Source organism: Columba livia, chromosome Z (assembly GCF_036013475.1).
Source record: "Columba livia isolate bColLiv1 breed racing homer chromosome Z, bColLiv1.pat.W.v2, whole genome shotgun sequence".
Lineage (NCBI taxonomy): Eukaryota > Metazoa > Chordata > Aves > Columbiformes > Columbidae > Columba > Columba livia.
In genome coordinates, this window is record NC_088642.1 from 43,363,092 (window position 1) to 43,388,025 (window position 24,934).

A 24,934-nucleotide genomic window follows, 5' to 3' on the forward strand; every position below is an offset into this window, starting at 1 on the left:
GTGCCATACCCAGTCTGCAGAGGAGTCTCACAAAATGGAGACACCAGGATACTATAATACAAGGAGCTTCAATTAAAAGTCAGTCACAAGGCAGCTGAGTTGTGCCTGTTTCTCACAGTTGCAACGTCCTGATCCTCCCTGTCCTCTCTGCAAGGCAGTGGCAGAGATCATGTGGGTGACTGCGCTTTGTGTCTTCTCTTTCCCTGCTGTAATGAAGAAGAGTGAAGATGGAGTACAGGTAACCCATGGATAGTGCTGAGACACGGCCTTGCAGGGCACTCTGCCAGCTCTTCAAGACAGAGTGTGATGGAGGAAGAAGAAGGAAATTTTGAGGCCACCATGAGGGCTGGCTGGGTTTCACAGACCATTCAGACATGTGAGAAGTGGCTGAACTTCACAGAGAGGGGAGCTTTGGGAACGTTTGGGATACGACTCTTGCCAGGCCAGCAGCGATCTGGGAACTGCAACAGTAGTAGCATAGAGGGCAGAGATTGTATGGGTAACTATGTCAGAAATACCAAACTTGAGTATTGATGTAGCAAAACTGGAGCCAGTAGAGAAGCTGTAATATGGAGAGAGTTGTTTATGTGGAAGGGAATTGAGCTGAGAAAGGAAAGAACAAGGGTAACAAAGAGGAGGATCAAGTAATAGGATATTACTTGATGTAATGTGTGTAAAGGTGTGCAGACTGGGCTGTCCAAGGACAACTGCCATGCAGCCCTGCACCTGACCGCTGCAACGTGGGGCAGAAAAATAAACCAAACGTTCTTTCTGATCATACTGTGTGTGACTGACTGCATCCAGGATGGTGAAGAGGAGAGCAGGGAGCACAGGCTGGCTAGCAAGGCAGCACCCAGGACGGACAGATCAAGCATCCCCATGCCCAGACTTATTCCAGACCTGATGGCTTCAACATCTTCCTAACATCTACCAGACTCATGATGTTAGAGCCTTAAATCCTCACTTTTTCTCGTGGATACATCTGCATATGAGTGCATGCAGGCTTCCCACCTGCCCATGCATGCATAACCCCTTGGCAGTGATACCTAAAATCAGCAATTAGTAATTTAAAAAGTTAATAAGAATAAGCGTTGTAGATTTTAGGCACTTGCTAAGTTAATAAGGTTCACAGTTGTTAGGTTTTAGGCACCTATTAGGCATTAAGTCACAAGAACGGTATTTGCAATGGTCTGGTATAAGCAGAAGATTATGAGACAATGCCCTTTTGCTCAGAAAATAAGGTGGTGACACCAGCAGAAGGGCCGGTTCATGCTGGGGTGTTTTTGGTTATAAGCTGAATAAGAAAATAATATAATGCATATGCAAATGATTTCCTGGAAATGTAATGAGTTTGTATGGTCTCTGTGGATATAACATGTATCTGGGAATTGTTTGGGGCCCTCACTAGGCAGAGCTATACCCTGAGGTGCCTGAGTGATGCATGTCAATCATTAAATGGAATGCTTGCTTTTAAAACCTTAAACCCTGATTTTAGAAGTTTATTTGATTTGCTGATTTTACAGTATCAACAGCTTCAAATGAATATGCAGGGAAGCAGTGAGATCCTTACAGTGCAAGACATTCTTCAAAGATCTCTGTTTAGGTTGATCATGTCAAATGTTGCAATGATATAAATCCATTCCTCTCAGGTACAACTTCAAACTGAAACTTCAAAAGTGGATTAGAAGAAATATAACAGCTGTTATTAAACTCATCAGGAAAGCTGAAACACAGAGAGAAGATGTCTGCTTGCATTAACCAGGAACAGAAAAAGCAGATGGCCATAAGGAAACCTGGAGTCAAAGCCAGTTGGTGAGAGAGGAAACTGATTATAAAGTTTTGGATCAAAATGCAAACTTGAAGCGTAAGCAGAAGTAAGCACTTCAAATTTTCCTATTTTCCTACAAAATTAGCCTCACTAGAGCAGTAAGAGCTGACTGAAGTCCCCTTAATGTAATCATTGCTTGTGGAAAATTTCCTCCTGCATCTTTGTCACAGTTTCTCCCACAATGTTTCTCTCTGAATAGGTGATCATTTCAGAGAGTGGGAGGAAATATCTGGGCCCATCTGGCACAGTTAAAGTCTCTTGTTCCAAAAGTATAACCCACAATTTTCTGTTCATCATGTTGTATTTTCACTTTTGTCTGAAATTAGGACACACTTGGAAACACTAATTATTTCATGAACCATCTGACACCAGGCTTAGTACATATTTTTTTTTTGCTGTTGTTGTTATGCAAAATCCTTGCTTTCAATTCTTTTGTCCACCAATACCAACGTAATGCTGTTTGGCTTATCTCATTTCACAGCCACTAAAGCCTTCCTAGCAGTAAACCTGGCAATGCATATGGCAACATGCTCTGCATATCCCATGTCTGCTCACTAGCAACTTAAGTCTCTGCGCACTCCAGCAAACAGAGAGTGAGGAGGAGGCAGATCATGCTGGGCACATGACAGAACGGAGATGGCTGTCAGCCAGTTCCCACCACCCAGACTCTCCTGACTGACAGGAGCATTGCCCCAGGGCTCTGCATCATTTGCAACCTGACAAGTCTTGCACCCAGATGTGCAGGAGGACTCCAAAGTACATATGCAAAGCCTGTTCTGGGACCAAAGCACACTCCATGCTAGGCATAGGCCATACAATATCAGGTCCAGGTGTCATGCAGCTCCTCAGGCAGAAGGTGAGAAGCTTTAAAAGATGCCAGTGACCCAAAGCTCAGAGCAATCATCAAACATGATGAAGTGGGAGCGGAACTCGTGGAAAGTGCTGGCCCCTCTGCAGCACAGAGGAAGGACCAGACTGAACAGCAAAGCCTCTTGTGCTGTAGAGATTTGTCTGTTGCAGCAAGCATGTAAAAGACTTCAGAAATGCAACTTTGAACTGTAAGGAAAATGTTGTGTCCCATGCTTTGTAGCTGTGGTGACAGGAAGAGGACTGGAAGCAGGGATCACCCCCCTCTCCAAGACATTTGGGACAGGATTTGCAGGAGACACAGCAGTGGGCTGATTGCTCTGGTCTCCTGCCCCAGCATGAGGTATGCTAGGGGGAAGGAGCAAAGGCGGGAGAGTGTGTGTCTCCAGAGGGCTGGGCTGAGGACACCCAATTCCTTTTACACAGTCCCTTGGCTCTGTTAGCAAACGAAACACATAACCACAGACGTAGTTACATGTGGTGTTTTTATTTCAGCGCTGGGAAAACAAGGGTTTGCACCCAAAGCTGATTTTTAACCACTGATTTGAACTCCACTACATTTATACAATTTGGTCATCAGATTTACAACATATGTATTGCATATTAATTAGATTCCACAACTATTTAGCAATATCAATTACGACATCTTTGGAACTACTCTGAGCATGCGCAGTGTCCTCTGGTGGTCGTTTAGGTGGTCTTCAGGATGAAGTAAGTAGTATTCTTCGCTTGTGTCCTTTTTACCTCTTGCCACAGCACATGCGCACTATCCATATGCTCATTATAGAATCCTGTGAGACTCTTGGATGCACATCCTACACTTTCAAGATAAGATTAGGACTAGCTTTCAGCTCTCTATTCTCAAAGTAAGATAAGAACATGAATACAACCTGCAAAGCTTCAAAGATAATGACTAACTTTCAGCTCTCTCTTCTCAAACTAAGATAAGAACCTGAATGCAGCCTGCAAAGCTTCAAGATGAGGTAAGAATCTTGGACATAGTTTACAAAACCGAATACAGCTTACAAAAAGACAGTTCAATTATAACGGCTCCATGGCACAAACCGGTATGTTGTCATGATGTGAGCCATTGGAGAAGGGCAGATACCTCCTCTGATGCTGAACTATTAAACCTGAGTGTGAGAAATGCAGTTGTGATTCGTGCTGGGAAGACGTTTAAAGGGAACTTCCACGAGACCGATGTGTTTACAGATATAACCAAACAAGGCATAAGCTCTGAATCTGAGAAAAATGAAGAGATAGTTAAGTTTTATGTAAAGAGTTGTGGAACTTGTTTATGAAACTAAATATACCATATGCACATGTGTATAGGAAAGGTGGGGGCAGGTGACGCAAAGGAGAAGGTGAAAGGGGTGGGGGGGGGGGATAGAAATGACCCCTTAACAACAACCTGGAGTCTGCGCACAAAAGGACTGACACGTCATAAAGATACGCGGGGACGTCCCGCAAAGACCTTGCCAAAGAATCACAGGCGTGCGTGTTGGTAGAGCGCAGACTTTCCTTGCGGCTCGCGTTGTTTTGCTTAGGCTTTAATGAACATGTTTTTAATGATTAAATGTTGTCATTCATGAGGAAAAAGCATGAGTTATTTACTTCATGAGTTTGCATGGTTGGCTGTTCCAATGCTTCAGGCACACACAATCACAGTGTATTAGGGAGCTTTCCAGAAACCCCGAGGTCTGATCTGTCCTGAAGCCACAACAGCAGGTGCACCAACACCCTTTTTCAGGGTCCCAGACCACACAAGGCAGGTGGATCCAGGTTGGGTTCCTTGGGGAAACAGCATGCCGTTTCCCAGGTGTCACATGCCATGTTTCCAAAATGTCTGCCCTGAAGTCAGAGGTCCCAGACTGCAGCATTCCGGAGCCATGCTGCTTCCTGCAGCAGCCCCCGTAAGCTCTAGAGCAAGTTCCTGCCAACAGTCCTCCCTGCAGCAATGCTGAGTCAGCTTCCCTGTCAGGTTTTGGTATTGAGTCTGCAGCTGAAGGAGCAGAATCAGTTCTGCCTAGTGAAGTATTTCTACCAAGAAGCACACTGCAACCACCAGTCTGCATAGCTGCAGACTCATGCAAAGTCCCATGGTTCAACAGAGCATCAGCAGCTCCCACCACTAGATGTGCCTAATCCTGGTGACTGTGCAAAGAACAATGTTGCAAGCAGAGAGAGGGAAACAGCTCATGTGATCTCATCCTCTATGCTAGGGCTGAAAGATCCATATTGGCATATCTGAAAGCAAGAAATGCTAGGCGGATGTGTTATTTGCTAGAGATCAGTTATGAACCACTGTAAACATCTGGTCCCATACTGAATTAACTTCTTTATTATCCAATTATTATAGGATTATTCAGGCAGTTCAGCATATTTCTTCTGCCCTGTAGCAAAAAGCAGAACTGCAAAGCATAAGTTTCTTACTAAACTCTCCTGGGAAGACATAACGTTGTCAATGCCACAGAAACCCTCTCTTCCATGAAGGCTTATGGCCTCCTACAGATCCACCTCTGGGCCTAGCTTGGGACATAACCCATGATGTGCAGGAAACACAATGCCCACACATCACCAAGGATGCACATCTGCCCAAGCCAGGCACCCAACTGCACAGGTTGACCTTCGCTGCAGAAACCTGAGCTGTAGCTAAAAAACTAACTCCTCGTAACTCATGGAAATTCCTTACAGGGGAAGGTGAGTATTTGCTCACCACAAACATATCACTGACATACAAGATTTTCTGAAATTTCAGGTCTTGAGAGACCCTGGGTTTGCCTTTACTCACATAGAAATTGTAGCCTTGTAGCTCAGCCATACTGATAATAAACCTCAAGCTTTATACATTAATTTGTTATACTAAACCTTAAGCCTTGTCAGGACTTGAATCTATTTTTGCTTGATTTCAGCCATCTCTGCAAAATTAGTGAAAACACATCACCAGCACCTGCAGCTTCTCATAGGATTACACACATATTGTTCAGCTTGTCCTAGCTGCAGAAGCAGAATTGTCTAATGGCTAGTGTCTGCTCTTGTCTTGTGGTTTTGAGCTTTTGTGTGTGTGCATGCTCTTGACTAACTCCTTTGGTGTAAGTTTTCTTTAGCTTGTGCAGTTGCGTAGTTCTCCTTTTGTAAGAATCATAGAATCATTCCAGTTGGAAGAGACCTTCAAGATCATCAAATCCAATCCTAGCCTAACTCTAGCACTAAACCACATCCCTAAGAAACTCATATATGTGCTTTTTAAACACCTCCACGGATGGTGACTCTGTGAGAAATACGATCATGATTCATGGCAAGAAGCTGGTTAAGTGGAAAATTCTGCTAAGCTGCATAAACAACCCTTGTTGACCAAATGAGGCATGGGACTGGTTTAATTCAGAACAATTGTTACAGTTAGTCCTTTGGCAAACTATTGTGAGGGAGGCTGGGAGGGGCTTGTTAAGCGCATGTGTAAGAAAAGGGACACTGGGGAAGAAGAAACTCTTCAACCACCAATGAGGAAGAGAGAAGACCCCTAGTAACAACCAACCACAGAGTCTGAGCGCAAGAAGGACTAGCCGAGACAATAAAAGGGCTTCATCAGAACCCTAAGGTGCCCATGTTGGCAGAGCACAGACTGCCTGTGCAGCCAGTGCTCTTTTGCTTATGCTTCTATTAATCAATTGGACATAATAAAAGATTTGTTCGCTTAAACCACGAGTGATTGGAAATTTATAATAACTCCAGCCTGTTCCAATGCTTCACAACCCTTTCTGTGAAGAATTTTCTCCTCATATCCAATCTAAACCTTCCCTGGTGCAACTTGACGCCATTTCCTCTTGTCCTGTCACTTGCTACTTGGGAAAAGAGACCAAAACCCTCCTTTCAGGTAGTTGTAGAGAGTAATAAGGTCTCCCCTCAGCCTTCTTTTCTCCAGGCTGAACAGCCTCAGTTCCCTCAACTGCTCCTTATCAGACTTGTGTTCCAGACCCTTCGTTGCCCTTCTTTGAACTCTCTCTAGCACCTTAATGACTTCTCTATAGCGAGGAGCCCAAAACTGAACACAGTATTCAAGGTGCCTCACCTTGGGCACCTGGGGCCTCACTAGTGCCGAGTACAGTGGAATGATCACTTCCCTAGTCCTGCTGGCTACACTATTCCTGATACAAGCCAGGATGCTGTTGATCTTCTTGTCCACCTGGGCACACTGCTGATTCATGTTCAGCTGGCTGCCAGTCAACACCCCCAGATCCTTTTCCAGCCACTCTTCCCAAGTCTGTAGCACTGCATGGGATTGTTGTGACCCAAATGCAGGACCCAGCACTTGGCCTTGTTAAACCTTGTACCGTTGGCATCAGCACAACGATCCAGCCTGTCCAGATCCCTCTGTATAGCTTTTCTACTTTCAAGCAGATCAACACTTAACTTGGTGTCATCTGCAAACTTACTAAGGGTGCACTCAATCCCCTCATCCAGATCATTCATAAAGAGATTTAACAGAACTAGGCCCAGTACTGAGCCTTGGGGAACACCACTAGTGACCAAGTGCCAACTGGATTTTGTTCTGTTCACCATAAGTCTTTGGCCCCAGCCCTCCAGCCAGTTCTTTACCCATCGAAGAGTACACCCATCCAGGCAATGAGCTGCCAGCTTCTCCAGGACAACGTTGTGGGATACAGTGTCAAAGGCTTTACTGAAGTCTTAAGTACGCAACACCCACAGCCTCTCCCTCCTCTACTAGGTGGGTTGCCTTGTCATAGAAAGAGATGAGGGTGGTCAAGCAGGACCTGCCTTTTATAAACCCATGCTGACTGGGCCTGATCACTTGGTTGTCTTGTATGTGCCATGTGATATCACTCAGGATGATCTGCTCATGACCTTCCCCAGCATCAAGGTCAGACTGACAGGCCCGTAATGCCCCAGATCCTCCTTCTGGCCCTTCTTTTAGGTAGATGGCGTGTTTGCCAATTTCCAGTGAACTTGGATCTCCCCAGTTAGCCAGGACTACTGATAGATAATGGAAAGTGGCTTAGTGATCACCTCCACTACCTCCCACAGCACCCTTGAATGGATCCCATCTGGCCCACTAGATTTGTCAGTGTCCGAGTGGTATAGCAGGTCACTAACCGTTTTCCCTTGCATCATTTGGGCTTCATTCTTCTCCATAACTTCATGGCATTCTTGTATTCCTCTTGAGTAGCCTGCCACTCCTTCCAAGGAGTGGAATTCTCTTTTTGTTCCTGAGTTCCAGCTGCAGCTCTCTATTCAGCCAGGCTGGTCTTCTTCCCCACTGGCTTTCCTTTCAGCACACAGGAACAGGCTGCCCCTGCACCTCTAAGATTTGCTTCTTGAAGAGACACCAGCCTTCCTGGACTCCTTTGTCCTTCAGGACTGTCTCCCAGGAGACTCTGCCAACCAGCCTCCATAACAGATCAAAGTCTGCCCTTCAGAAATCCAAAGTAGCAGTTCTGCTGACTGCCCTCCTTAATTCTCCAAGAAATTATGTCATAGACAAAGAAACAGCAAGGCTGAGTCATCATAGTTTAATTAACACTGTGGACCTGCACAAGAGGAGAAAGTATAACCCATAAGCAAGTGTGGAGTTGAAACATAAAAAGATCGTCCTAAACGTACCCAAGAACAAAGAAATTGCACACTGTCGACAGAGCATTTCTCCTGGCAAAGGACATGAGATGCCAATGAACAATGCACAGGAAGGGCTAAGACAAGATGTTGATGAAGTAGCTAGTTGTGCTGGGTCAGTTGAGATAGGATTAGTTTCTACATTGCCAGGACCCAGAACTTGGAGGAATCAACACCATATTAAGATCATGCTCAGTTAGAGTGGGACAGGCCAGGAGGCCAGTCTCTTTCTTGCTCACTGCTGGAGGAACCAGCTGAGAAGCAAAGCTATGCACACAGAAGCAGCCATATCCAGGCTCTCAGGCTCCAAGGTTCGTATGGGGAGTGACGCAGCACTGCCTCCATTTAGATAGCTCCCAGCACTTTTTATAATGCTTGTTTCCCAGCCACCTGCACCTTCCCCAAACTCTCCTATACAGGCTACAGGAAAGTTTTATTCATTTCCTAGGGAAGGACAGAAGAAAAATGCTTGGGTTTACTTGCAGTGAACTTCAGTGTCTTCTTGGGAGAAAGTGGAGGGTGTGGGTCTGGCAGGAGGACACCGATAGGAGCACCAGGTAGATGTGTGCGTTCTCCTGCGCATTGCCCAGTGGGGATCATGAAATATCATACAGCCTTTGTCTAGCTAAGGGATACAAAGGTCCTCCACCGTTCTGCAAACCTGGAGCTTCATTTTACATTTCTGGCAAGTGCATGATCTCTTACCATCTCCTTCTTTGTATGCTTCTGCACAAAGAACAAATACCTGTGCTAGGAAGAGTGCCTTTGGGAAATATATTTGAATTTCAGTCTATCTGTGGAAAAGAATAAGAGGTATTAAATGCCATAGTGGATCACAGCAATAGATTTTCCAGTCTATGCTACTCTTAGAGCAGTTGCTGATCTTCCAGCATCAGGAGTAATCTTCTAACACTATTTTCATCCCACGGAAACTAAAGAATGGTGTTTATCATTTCACAGTTGAAGCAGACACATTACACTTGACAGCAACATAATTAGAAGTCGAAGCTCATCTAAATTCATTTTCTATAAACAAGATACTTGTTTATATTAAAGGTGCAGTTTCCAACCATTCTTCCCGCTCTTCAACCATTCTTAAGGTCTTGTTGGTATCAACCCCTTGTAAAGTGCTGTCACTTAGGCTGAATTTTATACCTTCCTGCATAAGGGTAAGTAAATGTAGATCAAATTTTTTTTGAAGCTGCTATCATCTTTTGTCAGACAGGCAACTTCCCAAAACAGAACTTAATTCAGCACCTGGGTTTAAGTACTTAACATGCTGACCAGATGAATTTTGTGGCATTCCGGTTGGGACATAGGAATATTGTTGAGAGATCAGTCTTTTCTATTATTATGAGAGGGTGTCTTGAAGATTTTATCCCCGAGACTAGTGTTTGATGGCGCAGACAGGCATCCTTTGCACCATCTAAGAACAGATGATGACTCAGCAACCTCACCAGAGGTGAAACAGCCTGGGCTGAACAGTCAGTACAGTCTCATTTACTGGGGGCTCAGAGGAAGTATTGGGATAGCATTGTCAGAATTGCATTGCCAGGAAGCTTTGGTTCCTTAGTCTGTTCTTCCTCCTCCCATGGCAGACAACTGAGTCTGAGTATCTGCATCCTCAATACTTGCACATTTGTACTGAGGTTGCATCTACACATCACAGCCTGGGCATGTGCAGTGCACAGACCTGTGATCTGCCTTCTTATTCCTTAGCCCTTTGCTCTCCTATGCTGTTATCAGTTGTGTCTGCCCCCACACCATTTCAGAGACTCCTGTGGTGCACATCTCTTTCTACCTTCAGCTCTAAGAAGGCAACAGCAAAGTAGGTTACTTGCTCCCGCTTCAAGTAATGCATCACCTGTTGTTGTTTGGTAACAGTTAAAAGCAGCAGAGGCAAAGCCTGTGGGCTTCTGGTGGTTGCAAGCAGCAGGGCCCCAGCTTGAAACAGGAACAGCTGCACAGCACATTCCCCAGCAGAACTTGTGGAGATGAGCTGTGTGCCTCTGCTGCTCTTCCAGCCCTTGACCCATAGACACTGCGAGCCCTGCCTCAGGCAGCATCAGCTCCACGAATTCAGACAGCCCAAAGCAGCTCCTTTTGTGCAGTGTTCACATACAAAATACACAAATGCATGCAAAATGATCAGTGTGGCACAGATTTGGTTAAAAAAGACTGTGATACAAGTGTGAAATGGTTATGAACATGTCCTTCTGCCAGCAGATGCCAATCAAAACAAAGAAACAATTATTCATGATCAATAATTCCACTTGCAATCCTGTGCATTTTATTCAGTGGAGCCATGCAGCTGCCACGCATCCCAAGGGGTGCATGGCAGAGGGTTGGTGCTCCTCACCCCTCAGTTCCTGCCCCCTCTAGCCCTGCCTGCCATCAGAAGGGCTGGCTCAGGGCAGCCACCTCCCACCCTCCTCTCTTGTCAGGATGAAGAGGATTGTCACCTACTGTGGAGCCCACAAGGCCAAGAAGAGCTGCCTTCATTAAGAAAAGCAGAGCACAGAACAGAGTCCCTTCTGCCTCTCTCCTTTAGCTGAATTCCTCCAAAGACTTTGTAGTTCTCTAGGAAATCCCCAAACACCCTTTTCTACATTTGGGGATGGTAAACAATGCCCAAACACCATTTCTTACATTTGGAGATGGTAAAAGACAGCAGCTCAACTCTATGAGCTATGTGCTCCTCATGATGCTCCCCACACAGGAGAAGGAATAGGGGTCTGAAAATGGCCCATGCCTTGCACATGTGGGGAAGAAGCTGCAGCAAAGGGCCACAGAATCAGATGAGGAATTTCCAGGTCTAACAGGTGTTAGGCTCATGCTGGTAGTGAAACAAAGAAATAAACTTAACAAAGTCAATTATACTGTTAAGCAGGCATTCTTTATTTTATCAGTGCTGGGGAAGACTGGGGATCATCCACCAGAAGTGCTCCAACAACTGGACGCTCTTGCATTGCTTATATTCACACAATTATTGCATATTCATTACAATTTTTGGAAATTTTTAGTGTACAATACATCTATACTAAGAAATAATTGCATAATCCTAAGTTTAGTAAGAAGTTATTGATTTGTTTCTTACTTACATCTGTTAATTACTAGTCAAATATAAGCTAAGCTCTCTGCTTCTAAACAATATATTACTTAATCTTCAGTCTCCCTGTTGTCATTTAAAACTTGAAAAATATCCCCTCATTTTGCAGGTGGTTAGAAAGCATTTATCACATCAATTGGTTAATGATGGGTATGGCTTTTGTAATTTAATCACAGTATACATTAATTTAGCAGCTTCTCTTCAGTAGGAGCAGCAGAAAAGCTTGGTGAGAAGTAGAAGGAAAATGGAGGGCAGCTTCCATGGTGAAGCAAGATAGCTGTGAAAAAAGGATGTTGGTAGTAAAAACCCTGCATCATCTCTGGTTTCATGATGAGTCAGTGAGGGCAGGAGAGGCAAGTTTAGCCCTAATATACAAAAAAGTCTGAGTGAAATTATGCAAAACATGCACTGGTTCAATCTTATTTCAGTCAGTCAAAACAATTGTGGTAGTCCCCATTCTCATAATAAACCTGGCACCTTATTTGCCTCTAGAGTGAACCACGGCTAGAAGGCAGATGGACCAGACATGCAGCAGGAAAAGAGGAGCCATGAGACATCCCAGCTGCTCACTGCTGCAGATTGACTGGTTCTGGTTCTTCCTCAGCAAGCTGGATGAGCTGTTCCTTCAGGTTTCATCTTGCACATTAGAAATGTGCTGAATATTACATATTGTCTGGCAGGGATGCAGTGCCCTGACAATCCCATCTCCTCAGAGTGCAACCTACAGAGTGCTTCTGCTGTCTTGTTCATCACCAAAACCACACACCAGGAAGCAAGTAGTGAATTTCACCAGCTGAGAATGGCCAAGTGATGCCTTTCTAAATGTGAGCCCCATACACCCACACAAAGATAACTCCTTAATTCTTGCATCTGCCAGCAGCGTTACACACCAGAGAAATTCAATGGCACTGTTTTGTGTGTGCTCAAACCTTTGCTGAGGAGCAGGAACCACGCCAGGAGAAGAGCCAGTACTGTTTTACAGATTACAGGAGATGTAGAATCCCTTACAGTTTGTCCTGAAAGGGATCCTTTGAGTTGAAGTCTTCATCTACCTACATGCTCCCTTTTGCCTTCTTCAGTGCCTTTTACTCCATTCTGCCATAGACTAAAAATTTGCCAGAGGTCCTCCTCTCGCCCTCACAATGGAACCAATGCTGAGACAGGGCAAACAGTATTCTCTTGAGCACTCCAGCAGCCAGGTGTCCAGGGTGCAGAATTGGAAGGCTTTGGCTCTGATTGCTACCTACTGCTCTGCACACCACAGTACAAAGTGTTCTTCAGTGTTTCTGCTGCCTTATTAAATGCGTCATTAACCCTTGCCATTTTGTTTGCTCTGCTTGGTACTGAACTTAAGGCCATGCCATTTCTTTATAACACATTCAGCCCACCTGGTGTAATTTCTTACGGATGCCTGCCAGTTTGTCACCACAGAATTTCCATATGCTGTGGATTGTACTCCCAACTCAGTCTAAATACAGAGTAGCCAGAGACTTTGTATATGGCAAAAGAAGATTAAACTGGCTGACATTATTCTTCTTTACTGCAGCAGTAAAGGACTGGAAACAGGTATCAACACATTTTTCAGCAGATTTGCATGTTAAGAGTAAACACATTAACAGCAATAGTAGCAGCAGGTTCTGTATGGTGTGCAGGGAGAAAGATTATTCAGCAAGCAAATGCTAGAAGACCTAGCCTAAGTTCCTAGAAACCCATCAGACTATTTGAAGTAGTAAGCAGAATATGAAAAACAACACCTATGTCAATGGCCTTTCCCTAACTGAACTTTGTTTTGTTTGCTTCTCAGCTTGCTAATGCTATTTTCTGCCCCATGCTTACCCCACACATCCTCCTTTGGTCATGCCCCTCTATTCCCCTATATCTTCTATCTTCTCTCCTCCTCGGGGGATGCCCTGTGGTAATCCCACATTTCTACACCTTTGTTTTTTAAATAAACTTTTGCAATGCCACCAAGTGGCTTGTTCCCAGCTATAAAAGATCTAGCTTCCCCCATTCTTATTTGAGAGCATGGAGTCAAAAGGTGCTTCTGGACACCAAGTTAGTACTGTCCCACCAGTGATGACTCCTCCACATTGCTTCACAGATCTCCCAGGTCTGCCATCCTTCATCACCATACATCCCACTCTCCCTACAGGCTGGTCATTCCTCCCTCCTGCCTCAGTCTTGTTCACTTGTTCCTGCTTTTGTTTCCTTCTCTTCATTTACTGTCACACACCTATACAACAGCTTCCCTTGAGGGACAGGATGGCTTTGCATTGCACCAGGTCCTGTGCACGAACCCCATACAGCCCAATACAGGCAGCAGTCCAAGAAGTTTAGCTGCCAAACCCCAGAGTGCACTGTAGGGACTCCTCTCCAACACAAGCCACATTTCTGAAGAGACATTTGCTTTCCAAGAGGTTCAGTCAACCTCAATATACTAATTAGAACCATTTCTCTAACACCTGCATATTGTTCTGAAAGAGGTAGTAGAAATGCTTTGGGTATTCAGTTTCTCCCTTTGCTGAAGAAAGACACATGCAAAGTAATTTTGTTTGTTTTAATTGATCACTGGTTAAGTCGTGTTACATTTCAAAGCAAAATATTCTGTTCAAGGACATTGTGCTAAACATTAAATGTACTTTTAAACAAGGCTTAATTTGGCTATATTACCTTTATATACATACAGGTATAATCTTAATTTCACTAGTAGCAAAATTACTCAGTACATTGCATTTTCTGAAAATGACAAAAATAAGACTTGAGTATCAATTCTTACCTTCCACACACCCCAAACCAGAAAAATCACAGGTATAGAAAGTACAATCACAACTACAGGCAAATAAAAAAAAAGAGCAAGCTAAGTCCTTATCAGAGATGACAACTGCTTTCTAGAAGTCTACATTGCAAATATACAGTACATTCCACTAAAGAGTTTTGTGAGTTCTCACAATGCCTCTTAATCCCCTTTTGGTAGTAAAAAGCTTCTAAGAGAACATGTATCCTTCATAAAAATGACTGAATTTGTATTTTTGGAGCATGTTACAAGTTTAACGCAGTCTAAATGGCAGTCTACAATAAGCTCACCCGAGCAAGCAAGCAAACATTGCAAGATTCATCAAAGTCACAATCTTGATACATTCCTTTTACAGCTTTCACAGGTCAATCACCTGCAGGTTTTGACAGAAAATATCAACTGAATCAAAAAACACAAGCAACTGTACAAGAGTAATTTGAACTTTTTTACAAAGCATTCCTTAAAACGTGATGGTTAGGCATTTAAGGACACAGCTTGGGAACAACAAGGTTTCCACATTTACTCTACCCTTGAAATATTCTGGTGAGCAGCAAAGAATGCAATGGACAACAACTATGCAAACATACTGCCACTGCTGGGGAAACGGCAGTCTGGCCTTGGGAGGTGGAACAGTGCATATAGCCCAGCAGTCCCAAAGACAGACAAGACTTCAGTTACACTCAAACTCTGCTTTGGTTTGTGCAAAATATTAATCCTGTGCATGTGGCTTTGAGACATAGCCTGCATTCAGGAACTGTTACTCTGTGCTTGACAAGACAATACCAGAGGAACTTCCTCAAAGTAGGAAGGAAATGGAGGTAAACAAGGCATTTTTCCATGAGCACTAGTTACCCTTACAGGTTCAATGCCAAGGACTCTGCCACTGTTTCAGGGAAATGTACTTCATCGGCCCTGTTCTAAGTTGTCCATTCTGTATTTGCTGAAGGAAGGTACCATTTATTGGCAAACCACCTGAACTGCACTCAAGTGGCAACACAGAGGAACTTCTCCTCCCAGGCTTGATGTCTGGGAATAACTACCTGCTAACAATACTGACCATAACCCCATGGTGTAATATGAATGCAAGGGCTTAACTGCTCATTTTCTCTTCCCTGCTGTTAAGTTCAAGGAAATCAGAAAGCACCAGGCAACACAAAAGAGGTGTGCCCAAACTTAGACACCGATTTCCTCCAACATAGTCAAAACACCACTCTCTTCTCCATTTGGCAGGTTTTAACCACACACTCTTAACGTCAATTCTTCTTCACAAATCTCTATTTTAAAAGTTCCCTGACTCTCTAGATCTAACTGAATGTAACACAAGCAACTTAGTTCAGAAATAACTAGCGGAAAACTGCCCTAGCATTCTATAAGCCCTGTTTTGTAGCAGCTTCTGCAAAAAAAGGATAAACACTTGGTACTGTCTATAGCCAGTCAGTAGCACTTCTAAAAGGGCTGGAAAAGTAGGCTACAAACAGGGTTCTTTCTACTACTCTAGACCTGTTTCTAGCAGAAGTAGGCAGGGATAGGTCAATGAAGAGGGAATTAGAAAACATTTGACATGTAGGTTAGAGTCTGGATGCTCTTCTCCACCCTTCCCTTAGCTTATCCTGTATTTTTTTTCTTTCCTCTTGCAATAACCACATCAAGCTACTCACTTTTAAGAATTTAATCCTGGTAGGCTGCAAAAAGAGCATGCTATTAGTCAGCTAACAGACAAAGGAACTACAAACACAGGCCAAAAGGCACCATGATTTGCTGCAAGAGTCGAGGAGATGCTACACAAAAGAACTTCAAGTGCCATGCCTTCCTTACTAAAAGCAGCTCCCGCAGAAATGCTTTATCTCTCAGCTGTTTATAGGAGTCACAGTCACTATATATCAGTGTAAGTCTTTTTAAACCTACTACTAGATATCGTCTGCCATAGGACTGTAAAAGCCATGCAGATCTTCAACAGATCTGTCCTTTAATTTTGATGGATGCAGACCACACATACAGAGAGATAATGAAGTGTCTGAAGGAAAAAAGATTAGCTCTTACTCTAAATCCGATAGCAAGTTACCTGTTTTTATGAAGAAATGCATTGAGGTTTAAGACTGCTTCAAAGCAGTAACTGAAATACAACTGCAGCTATGAATAATATATAACCTTCCTGATCCATAACTGATCCTGGCTTCCATCTTAAACAAAATCACAGTAGCTGAATATATTTGTGAATATATACACAGAAAACCTTTTCACACAGGTTAACAAGTAACTGTTAGATGTGAGCTTAGAAGTTATAAATTTCGACCTGTGTTCACAAGTCTTTAACCCATCAACTCTCAGGCTCATGTGGCAGTGGATAACCTCATCTAACACACTGTTCAAGTGGCATTAGAATCCCATGTTTTCTGCTCAGATGTTGCTCAGCTGAACAGTTACCTCTGATAATAGTACAGTTTCCCTCATGGTTAAGCATGCAAAATGTATAAAACAGCAAGATTATAAAAATATCCCCTTGAATGCTCAACTGTACTGTATCAAGAGACTTCTGCCAAAGCTTTTAATACCACAATACAAGTTTTCAACATTATCAAACTTGATAGGAAAATTGCATTTTGTTATTGCACAGAGTGTAAGTCATTGGTCATTTGCATTAATTCACCGAAGCACAAGTGAAAAAACAGCCTTCTGAATGGAGATGAGAAAACAGGGCAAGTTTTGTTATCAAGTTGTGTGTCTACCCATCTTGCAAAAGCCAGCGCCTGAAAGGTTAGTGAGCAGAAATGCAGTCTACCAATACACACCATGATGTCATGCATATCTCAGAAATACAGAAGTTCAGACATGCAGCAAAATGTGTTAAAGCACTTCAAATGCTCTCCAGATGATAAGGAGTAACATAGTATTTAGTCAGACAAATCAAAGCAGACTAAAATGTTTTTTTGCTTACACTTCAAGTTTCAGAATAACATTATTTCTATCAGAGTATCTGAAGTCCAATGGAAGGAATGTTCCACTGAATTTGGAAGTAAGACACCATTTAAAGAACTAGGAAAAAAGCACTGGTCAGAGTACTGCCTTCCAAATGTTCATAATAAATAACAAAACAGCAGGAACATGCAGTCCTTCAAGTCAAGATTTGTTTCTAGATTAATTATATGTAGAAAAAAAACAACTGTCTGACTTTCCAACGTTTAGGCAAAAAGATCTGAAATAACTCTTAATTTATTGTAAAGAACACAGGTATTGTCAGAAAGCATTATTTACAGAATGATTATCAGATGGATTACATAAAATACAGATGAAAATATACACCTTCAGGATTGAGATAAGCCAAGCAAATTCACTGCTGATAACTAAAGCACTTCAAATAAGGTGACAGACATGAAACATCAAAATTTAATCACAAGACGACTGAAAGTAACAGAAGAATGGGGAAGGTAGAGGTAAAACAAAGATCAGGAAAATTTGAATGATTTATAATTAATACTAGTACGTCAGAAATCATGGAGCTTCACTAAAATTCTATTTTACCATGTACAAAACTGAAAGGAAATCTTTACTTCCAGACTCTGATTTCTTCAAGTACTGAACAGCTGTTTTCCTAATGCATCTGTGTAATGCTTTGTACTCTACATCTTATAAAATACATCACCACATTTAAGTGCATGATTAGAAGCTGTGCTGACATCATGGAAAAAAGGACTTCAGCTTGGAAAATGCTCAGCTCCAGTTTCCTGAAGTAGTTCTGTAAAAGGTAAAGTTTTAGAAAAGCGGCTTTGATCCCTGGTTTTCAAACTCTGACCATGCATCACTCAATTCCATGAAGATCATTTTGGCATACTGTTCATAAGGTTGTCCTGTGGCCTGAAAACAAACAGAACCTATTAGAAGCATAAAAATATTAGGAATTACATGACTTAAAGATCTCACCCCTTTTATATTTGCAATCTTATTCAAGAATTTGAGACTGCTGTGTGAATTTTGCAGACACCCAGTTCTCTCCAGCCTTATCCAAAGTTTGCCACGAGTATTTTAAACAACACCAAAGCCTTCGTTTCTTTACATTACTTCAGACTTTTACTGTAATTCATAAAGGGCTAAAACTTAGAAACAGTTTTTCAAGCTGTTCTTTACATAAATATTTTATTTAAAATTAGTTAATGAACAAATCTAATAATTTTCGGAATTGCTTTCTGACAGACCTTGCAGTAGTGTACAAGAATAAAATTTAAGCAGGGATCTTTTGGACAGGATTTCCTGGAGAAAAATCTGTTGGTAATTGTGAGTGACATAGCTTCCTGCATGTTTGCCTCCATACTCAAATGAAGACAGCATGCTCCTAGTTCTCTGTTTCACAGCAGCTCTGCCTCCGGGCCAACCCAGCCCCCCATGGTTAGTTAAGATCCAGTCCCAGATAAGTCATTTTTACAGGTTCTTTCCAAGACAAATGGGAAGCCCCATAGCCTCTTCCATTATATTTCCCCTTCTCCTACTGCTTGGCCTTCGCCAGCTGGAGTACTTTACAAACCCTTTTAGGAACTGCTTTAACTCTATGTGGCAGGAGAGAGGAAAAAAAAAAACCACCACCAAACAAACAAAACCACAAATAAACAAAGCAAAAAACCCAAACCACACCAAAACCAAGAAAGACGACAATGCCTCAACAAGATCTGTGTTCTGACACTGATGCATTAAAGGGCTTACAGAAAACACCACACCATAAGGGTGGAGGAAGCCACATGGCCAAGAACAGCAAAAGACAGGGGAAGAGAAGAATGAACAATGTCTTGTTCTTCTGTCATGAATAGAAGATGACATAGGACTTAGATAATTGCTTCCTGAACTACCAGTGAAGGCAAACCTGAAAACTCAAACCAGGTATATTTAATGCTTATCTTTATAACTACAATACAGGCTAGAGCATTGACTCAGAACAAGAAGCTACCCGCATACATTGGGACACTAACAAACAGCAATTAAATGCATTATATATTTTTAAAAGGCAACTAGAATGTCATATTCATCAAGTATTTTTCAACTACTAATTTCTTTACTCTAGTAAAGTTTACTTTTTATAGTTCCTAATAAATTTGTTTAATAAATGAGGTTCAGCAGGTTTTTCCCATCAGTTTTGCCATGGCAGCCTCTGAGTCTTCATGTATTGGTGAATAGTCCTTAAAAGACCTGACATACCAGCTGTTAGAAAAAAAGCAGATCCCACTAATCAGCATTAAACCTGCCAGCAGTCAGAACCCAGCATAACCAACTTTGATGCTCAGTACAGCCATCATAAGATCTTTTGTTTATTAACATTAATCTATTGAATTTTATGCTGTGCCAGGATGACAAGAAAAATTCTGTACTACCTGGATGCAAGACAGCAAATTCAGACAGACACTGAAAGACAATGGAGGCAAAGTGAAGAGCATATAGGGTGCTGATTAAGAAGCAAGGCTGCAGCATCTGTCAGTGACTAATAAATAAGGTATGCTAAAAGCAGTTTGTTTCTAAAGGAAAGAAGATCAGAAGAACACTCTCACCTTATCTGGATGAACTACAAGCACTGCTTTCCTGTAGTATTTCTTCACTTGTTCAGGAGTTACTAGATCTGCCATGCTGACTGGTTTCCACTTATTTTCCCCTTCCCAAAGCACCGTATGAAGAGTGGATATTAATGCTCTGATATTTCTCTCCTTTCCTTCAATCCATTCAAGAATCTGGGAAAAACAGAATGTATTGAACTTAATGCAGCACTGCAAGCATTCTCAGTCTACAGACATAACCTTTACTCTTTACAGGATTACAAGATTACAACCCAGGTACAAATAACTTGCTGCAGTCACCCCTCCTAAATCCAACTGTTAATACATTCTTCCTTCTGGCATGCAGGTCATTAGCAGCCCAAAAATGATATTTTGCATCTGTCACTAGAGAGTAGCTCATTATTAGTTTATTGCAGAAATTCAGTCATTGCAAGACAGATTACTGAGACAGTTACATATTACAAAACCCTGTAAAATTAAATAGGATTGACAGGAGTAATTAAAAACATCTATTACAATTACATTAACTCCATGTCAGTGCACAAGAGTAATTTACTAAAACTCTGAAACTTTTGTACAAATCAAGATGACATATTAATGGTTACCGTTTACTTAAGCAGCCTGCAGAGTTGCACAAACTAAAGTGTTATTTCAGCTATCCCCATGAAAGTTGATTAGAATAAGTGGCTATTTCACAGACTTTAAATAGCAATATTCAAGTCACTGCTATAGTGATACAGTGTTTTAACTAACCACTGTTATGCAATATGAAAATCTCTGCACTCTATCAGCAACAATTATGGTAAATAAAAATCTGTATTTATTTCCATTTATGGTGGGTTTTGTTAAAATGTACACATGCAAGCTATGCACACTCTCTTCAGGTAAGACACTTTGTGACAACAAATTTCAGCACATCTCTAAAGTTCTTTTATAAACTTTTCTAATGGATCATAAAGACTACAAAGCTTTATCCATGTTATCAGTAATGTTATCAATGAGTAACACAAAAAAATCTGAACATCAGGTAACACCCCGCAGACTAGTTCTACAGCCCATCTCCAGAATTACATCTTTTAGTAACTTCTTAGGACAGTAGTAGCACTTGTTAAGTAGTAAATGTAATGAAGCGGGCATTCTAACAACAGCTATTCTCACTTGCCAGTTTTTTGAAGTGTAGTTTCGTATTATCAGAAAAATCCATCTTTTCTAAGGAAACCTTTGCAAACACTAAAGAACAGTTCTGGCTTCAAGAAACTGACAAGAAAACAGGTTCTTAAAATTCCCCAAGCTCCGCTGAAAGAAACAGGAACTTGCTTTTGATCCACACACTTTTTGTGCTATTGCAACTGCTTCTTTACTGCCAACTGGCTATTATTCATACTAATGAACCTACAGTCATTAATTTAAATACAAAAAAATTTCATTCTTTATCAGTTTGCACTATTAGTCATTGTATCCACTTCTCTGTTATCAGCATATTTTAAGTATAAGCTCAGGTTTTCACTTAAATCAAAACCAGTGTTAAACAAACCTTGAGCTTCAAGGGGTCCATATCTTTAGACATTTCTTGCTTTCTCATCTCAGCAATGGTTTTTGGTCCCTTTTTATCAGATTTCGCTGAAAATCCTTGATTAGATAAGAGATCCTCAAAGTCATTTTCTGAAACTTTGGGCTTTTGACCTATGAAAGGAGAAAAACAGTACATGAAAAGTTACACAGGAGAATGCATTAATGGGGGAAATGTACTGCACTTAGATACACCTGCATAATGTTCCTTGCTACCATGACAAATATCTTTCAGTGCCTTGTTAAACTCCACAAGATTAAAAGAAGGATCAGAATGAAAGGGATCACTGACAAGCTTTCAGTTCAGCAGAACTGATAACCTTACGTGTATACATGTGACTAAATATTTCCATGTACTCTTTTTTCAAAGATTTAGTGGATTTGAGGGAGTACACATCTACCTATTCATGATTTTGGAAATGGTTCAATTTTTCCACTATAAGGTAATTCTAACTGCTGTGCAGCAGTTTTTCAAGTGACCATATACTCAATACTCTAGTCAAAAGCATGTAGTCAACATTTCAGTATGTTGAAACTTCAGCAGAGTAATAAAGGCATAATATAAACAAGAATATTCATTATAGAACGAAAAAATTTTAGAGAGCTGTAGAATAACTGAATTCTGAAGAGGCCTCTGGATGTCATCTAGGCCAATGCCTATTCGAAACAGGGACAACTGCATAAATTTCTCAGGTCCTTGTCTAGCTGAGGTCCACCTGTTTTCAACGATGAGAAATCACAACATCCCTTGCCCCATTTAAGCATTTCAACCTGCTAATGAATTTTTTTCCTTGTTCTCCAAATAGACTTTCCTGTGTTAACTACTTAAACACACTGGCTCTCCATCTTGTCACCTCTTTCCAGATACAGATCAACAGAATAATTTCAGCTTAAGAGAACTACCTGCTGTTAACTTATAACCAATCTAAAGGAAGGCATTATGCTAATACCAACATGTCAAGAAAATAAAATTTTCCAAGAAGGTTAATGCAGAATGGGCCATGCCCATGCAAATCGGCAAATTGCCTATTCAATAAGAATATCTTAAGGGACTGATTCTAAGAATGATTCCACGTGTTCCCATGCCCATCCATGTTTGAAACACAAGAATTTCCAGTGAGTTAAATCTCAATCTTTAAGACTAGCTTCTATTCTTCAGATAGAAAAAAATATTGCATCCTTTTACCTGTGCATTGCAAGAGGACTTAGCATGAATCAACACTAGCAACCATCTCTCCCTGGATAGATCAAATTCACCTTTCTAACTCAGTGATACAAAACCAGTACCCATGTGTGTGAATGAATATAGCCTTGAGACTTTATGATTGAACTTGCAAATATTGGAGCCAAGGTCAGCTTCTCTCTGGGATATTCTAGTGCAGCTTTGCAAAAGCAGGACACCAGATTTGCCAAGGTCTTTTCTGATTTCTAGTAGCTACAACCTAAACATTAATAAAAAGATGAGGTACAAGAACTTCTGCAGCTAAAAATGCATCTAACTTCACACAAAGCATTTTAAGTAATGCCTTCAGAAAACTTACCAAAGCTTGGGGTTCTGATTCCTCTTTCTTCTCGTCCTCCAATAACACTGAAGTTTAGCGTGTAATTTGGTTTTGCTGCTGTGCTGGATTTAGTCTGGGACTGCCAGGATACACTTTGTGATTTTGTGGATTTCTGCCACTGATTTCCCAGTTTCTGAGATGGAGCAGTCTTCTGACCAAAGCCAATATTTGAAACTCCACCACTGGAGGAACCTAGCAATAAATACTAAATTAGTTGTTCAGCTGGATATCTGTCACTTGTTTAATATGAGCAAGACAGTTTGTTCTTGACATCTAACCACACAGTTTACTGTGATACCGCTATACAAGAGAAAGTGTAATAGAAAAGCATGCAAAATGAAGAGTAACTTGGGTTAACAAGTAACTTGGATGGCAGAAGCTAGAGCCATTACTGAAAATCTTTCAGTCTCTTACAATTCAGGTTCTCAACTGCCAGGTTTAGCAGAAGTATTCACTTTTGTCTCATCAGCCAGGCCACAAAAATATTCAATGAAAATAGCTGTGCCTCCCAATTCATTACACTTCAATGTCTGTCAGAGTATACTGAAAAACTAATTATATGATCAAGGAAATGTAGTATATTGAGAATACTTTCAAATGAATGCTTTCAAAGTCTCTAGTGTTTTCTTGCAACTGTTTAAGAAAGATGAGAACATTCCACAGCAGCACTGGCAGGTAATGTTGCACATGAATGAAAAATGACTGAAACTTACAGGAGATACTGTTGTAATATGGTGTGATCTATAGGCCTCTGTCTATCAATACTGACTCAATTTTTAGTATCCCATTTCCCTTCATTAAACCTGTATAAATAACACTGCTTAGCAGCTTCACCTGCTACTCACTTTGGGAAGAACACATAGGGCCTCTTCTCTACAATACTCCCTGTAAACAAATGGAGCAGAATAAAGCTCCAGGCTTTGAAAATCATTATTCAGGTTTGTCTTGCTGATGAAAATAAACCTGGTATTTTTTAATTCTAAACCAAGCCACCATTAAATTGCCTTTGAGTGACTTAATTTCAAAAGATGCATAGAAACTCAGTTCCCTTGACAGGTTGTATCTGCCTGGCATACCCATCACAGGGAAAATAGCATGACAACTGAATGTAGATACATCAAGATTTTTCAGAAAAGAAAGATTTTATACCACTCTTATGGAATCCTAAAACAGATTAAGACCTCTTCATGTTGGGAAAATTCCCTAAAAATCACAGAACACGATTTCAAGACCAGTGGTCAAATATGGTTGCACACCTCAAGCCAGCCAGAAAGTATAATACGAATGAAAAACTGACACTTCGAAACCATAAATCTTTCATCACTTGGTCTTGCATGACAAACTTATTATCCCATCTAATTATGTATTGGAGGAAGGCAAATTAGTATTTGCATCTCCACATATGTTATTCATCAGCTCTTGCTGATCAGAACCTAACTTTCAGCTCAAACATATCCCAAGCAAGTTTAAGCTTACTTGTTCTTGTTGCTATTTCCCTTTCCTTTTACTCATCCTAAAGCCTCAGAAATAACAAACTTGTCTGTATGTGTATAGAAATATAAACAGTTTCCTCTTTCAAAACTGGCTCCCCACACCTCATCTCTCCCCATAGCTCTCTTTTGCAGCTGTTGCTTGTAGTTATAACAGCTTATACAAGAGGATGTCTCCCCAGGGCCATGTACAAGATACCATACTGTATCTCTAAATACCACATCTGATAAAACCTAGTGTTGCAATACAACACCTGATACAAACACAGGATTGCACTGTTTTTTCATTAAAGCACCCAATTGCCTAGTCAACTCAGTTTCAGTCACTTTTAACTTATGAAATTTACACAAGAAATGCCTGTTACTAGTCAGAGTACATGACCTTACATACTGAAAAATTCTTATTCAACTACTCTTTTGAAATATTCTACATTCATTATTTCAGTCTTCAAGACCAATCAGTTCTTCCTGTAGGACAAGCCAGTGCCTCACTATCAGCAGCGACTTTTCAACACCACAATCCTACTTTATGGTACAAGATCATTCCTAGCAATGA

At 41.4% G+C, this 24,934-nt stretch overlaps 1 protein-coding gene across 2 annotated transcripts in view; it reads right to left on the bottom strand.

Annotated features, from left to right (window-relative positions):
• Positions 1-13,975: 13,975 nt before the first annotated feature.
• The window catches only part of GAK (cyclin G associated kinase), a 77,932-nt gene continuing 66,973 nt past the window's right edge, over positions 13,976-24,934 (bottom strand). For both annotated transcript variants that reach the window (XM_021290501.2, XM_005504583.3), the window contains 4 exons: positions 22,868-23,080; positions 21,292-21,440; positions 19,755-19,931; positions 13,976-18,078 (listed from right to left, as the gene is read on the bottom strand). In XM_021290501.2, coding sequence (XP_021146176.2) covers positions 17,977-18,078; positions 19,755-19,931; positions 21,292-21,440; positions 22,868-23,080 — 641 coding nt within the window. In that variant the 3' untranslated portion in view covers positions 13,976-17,976. The remainder of the gene's footprint in view (positions 18,079-19,754; positions 19,932-21,291; positions 21,441-22,867; positions 23,081-24,934) is intronic.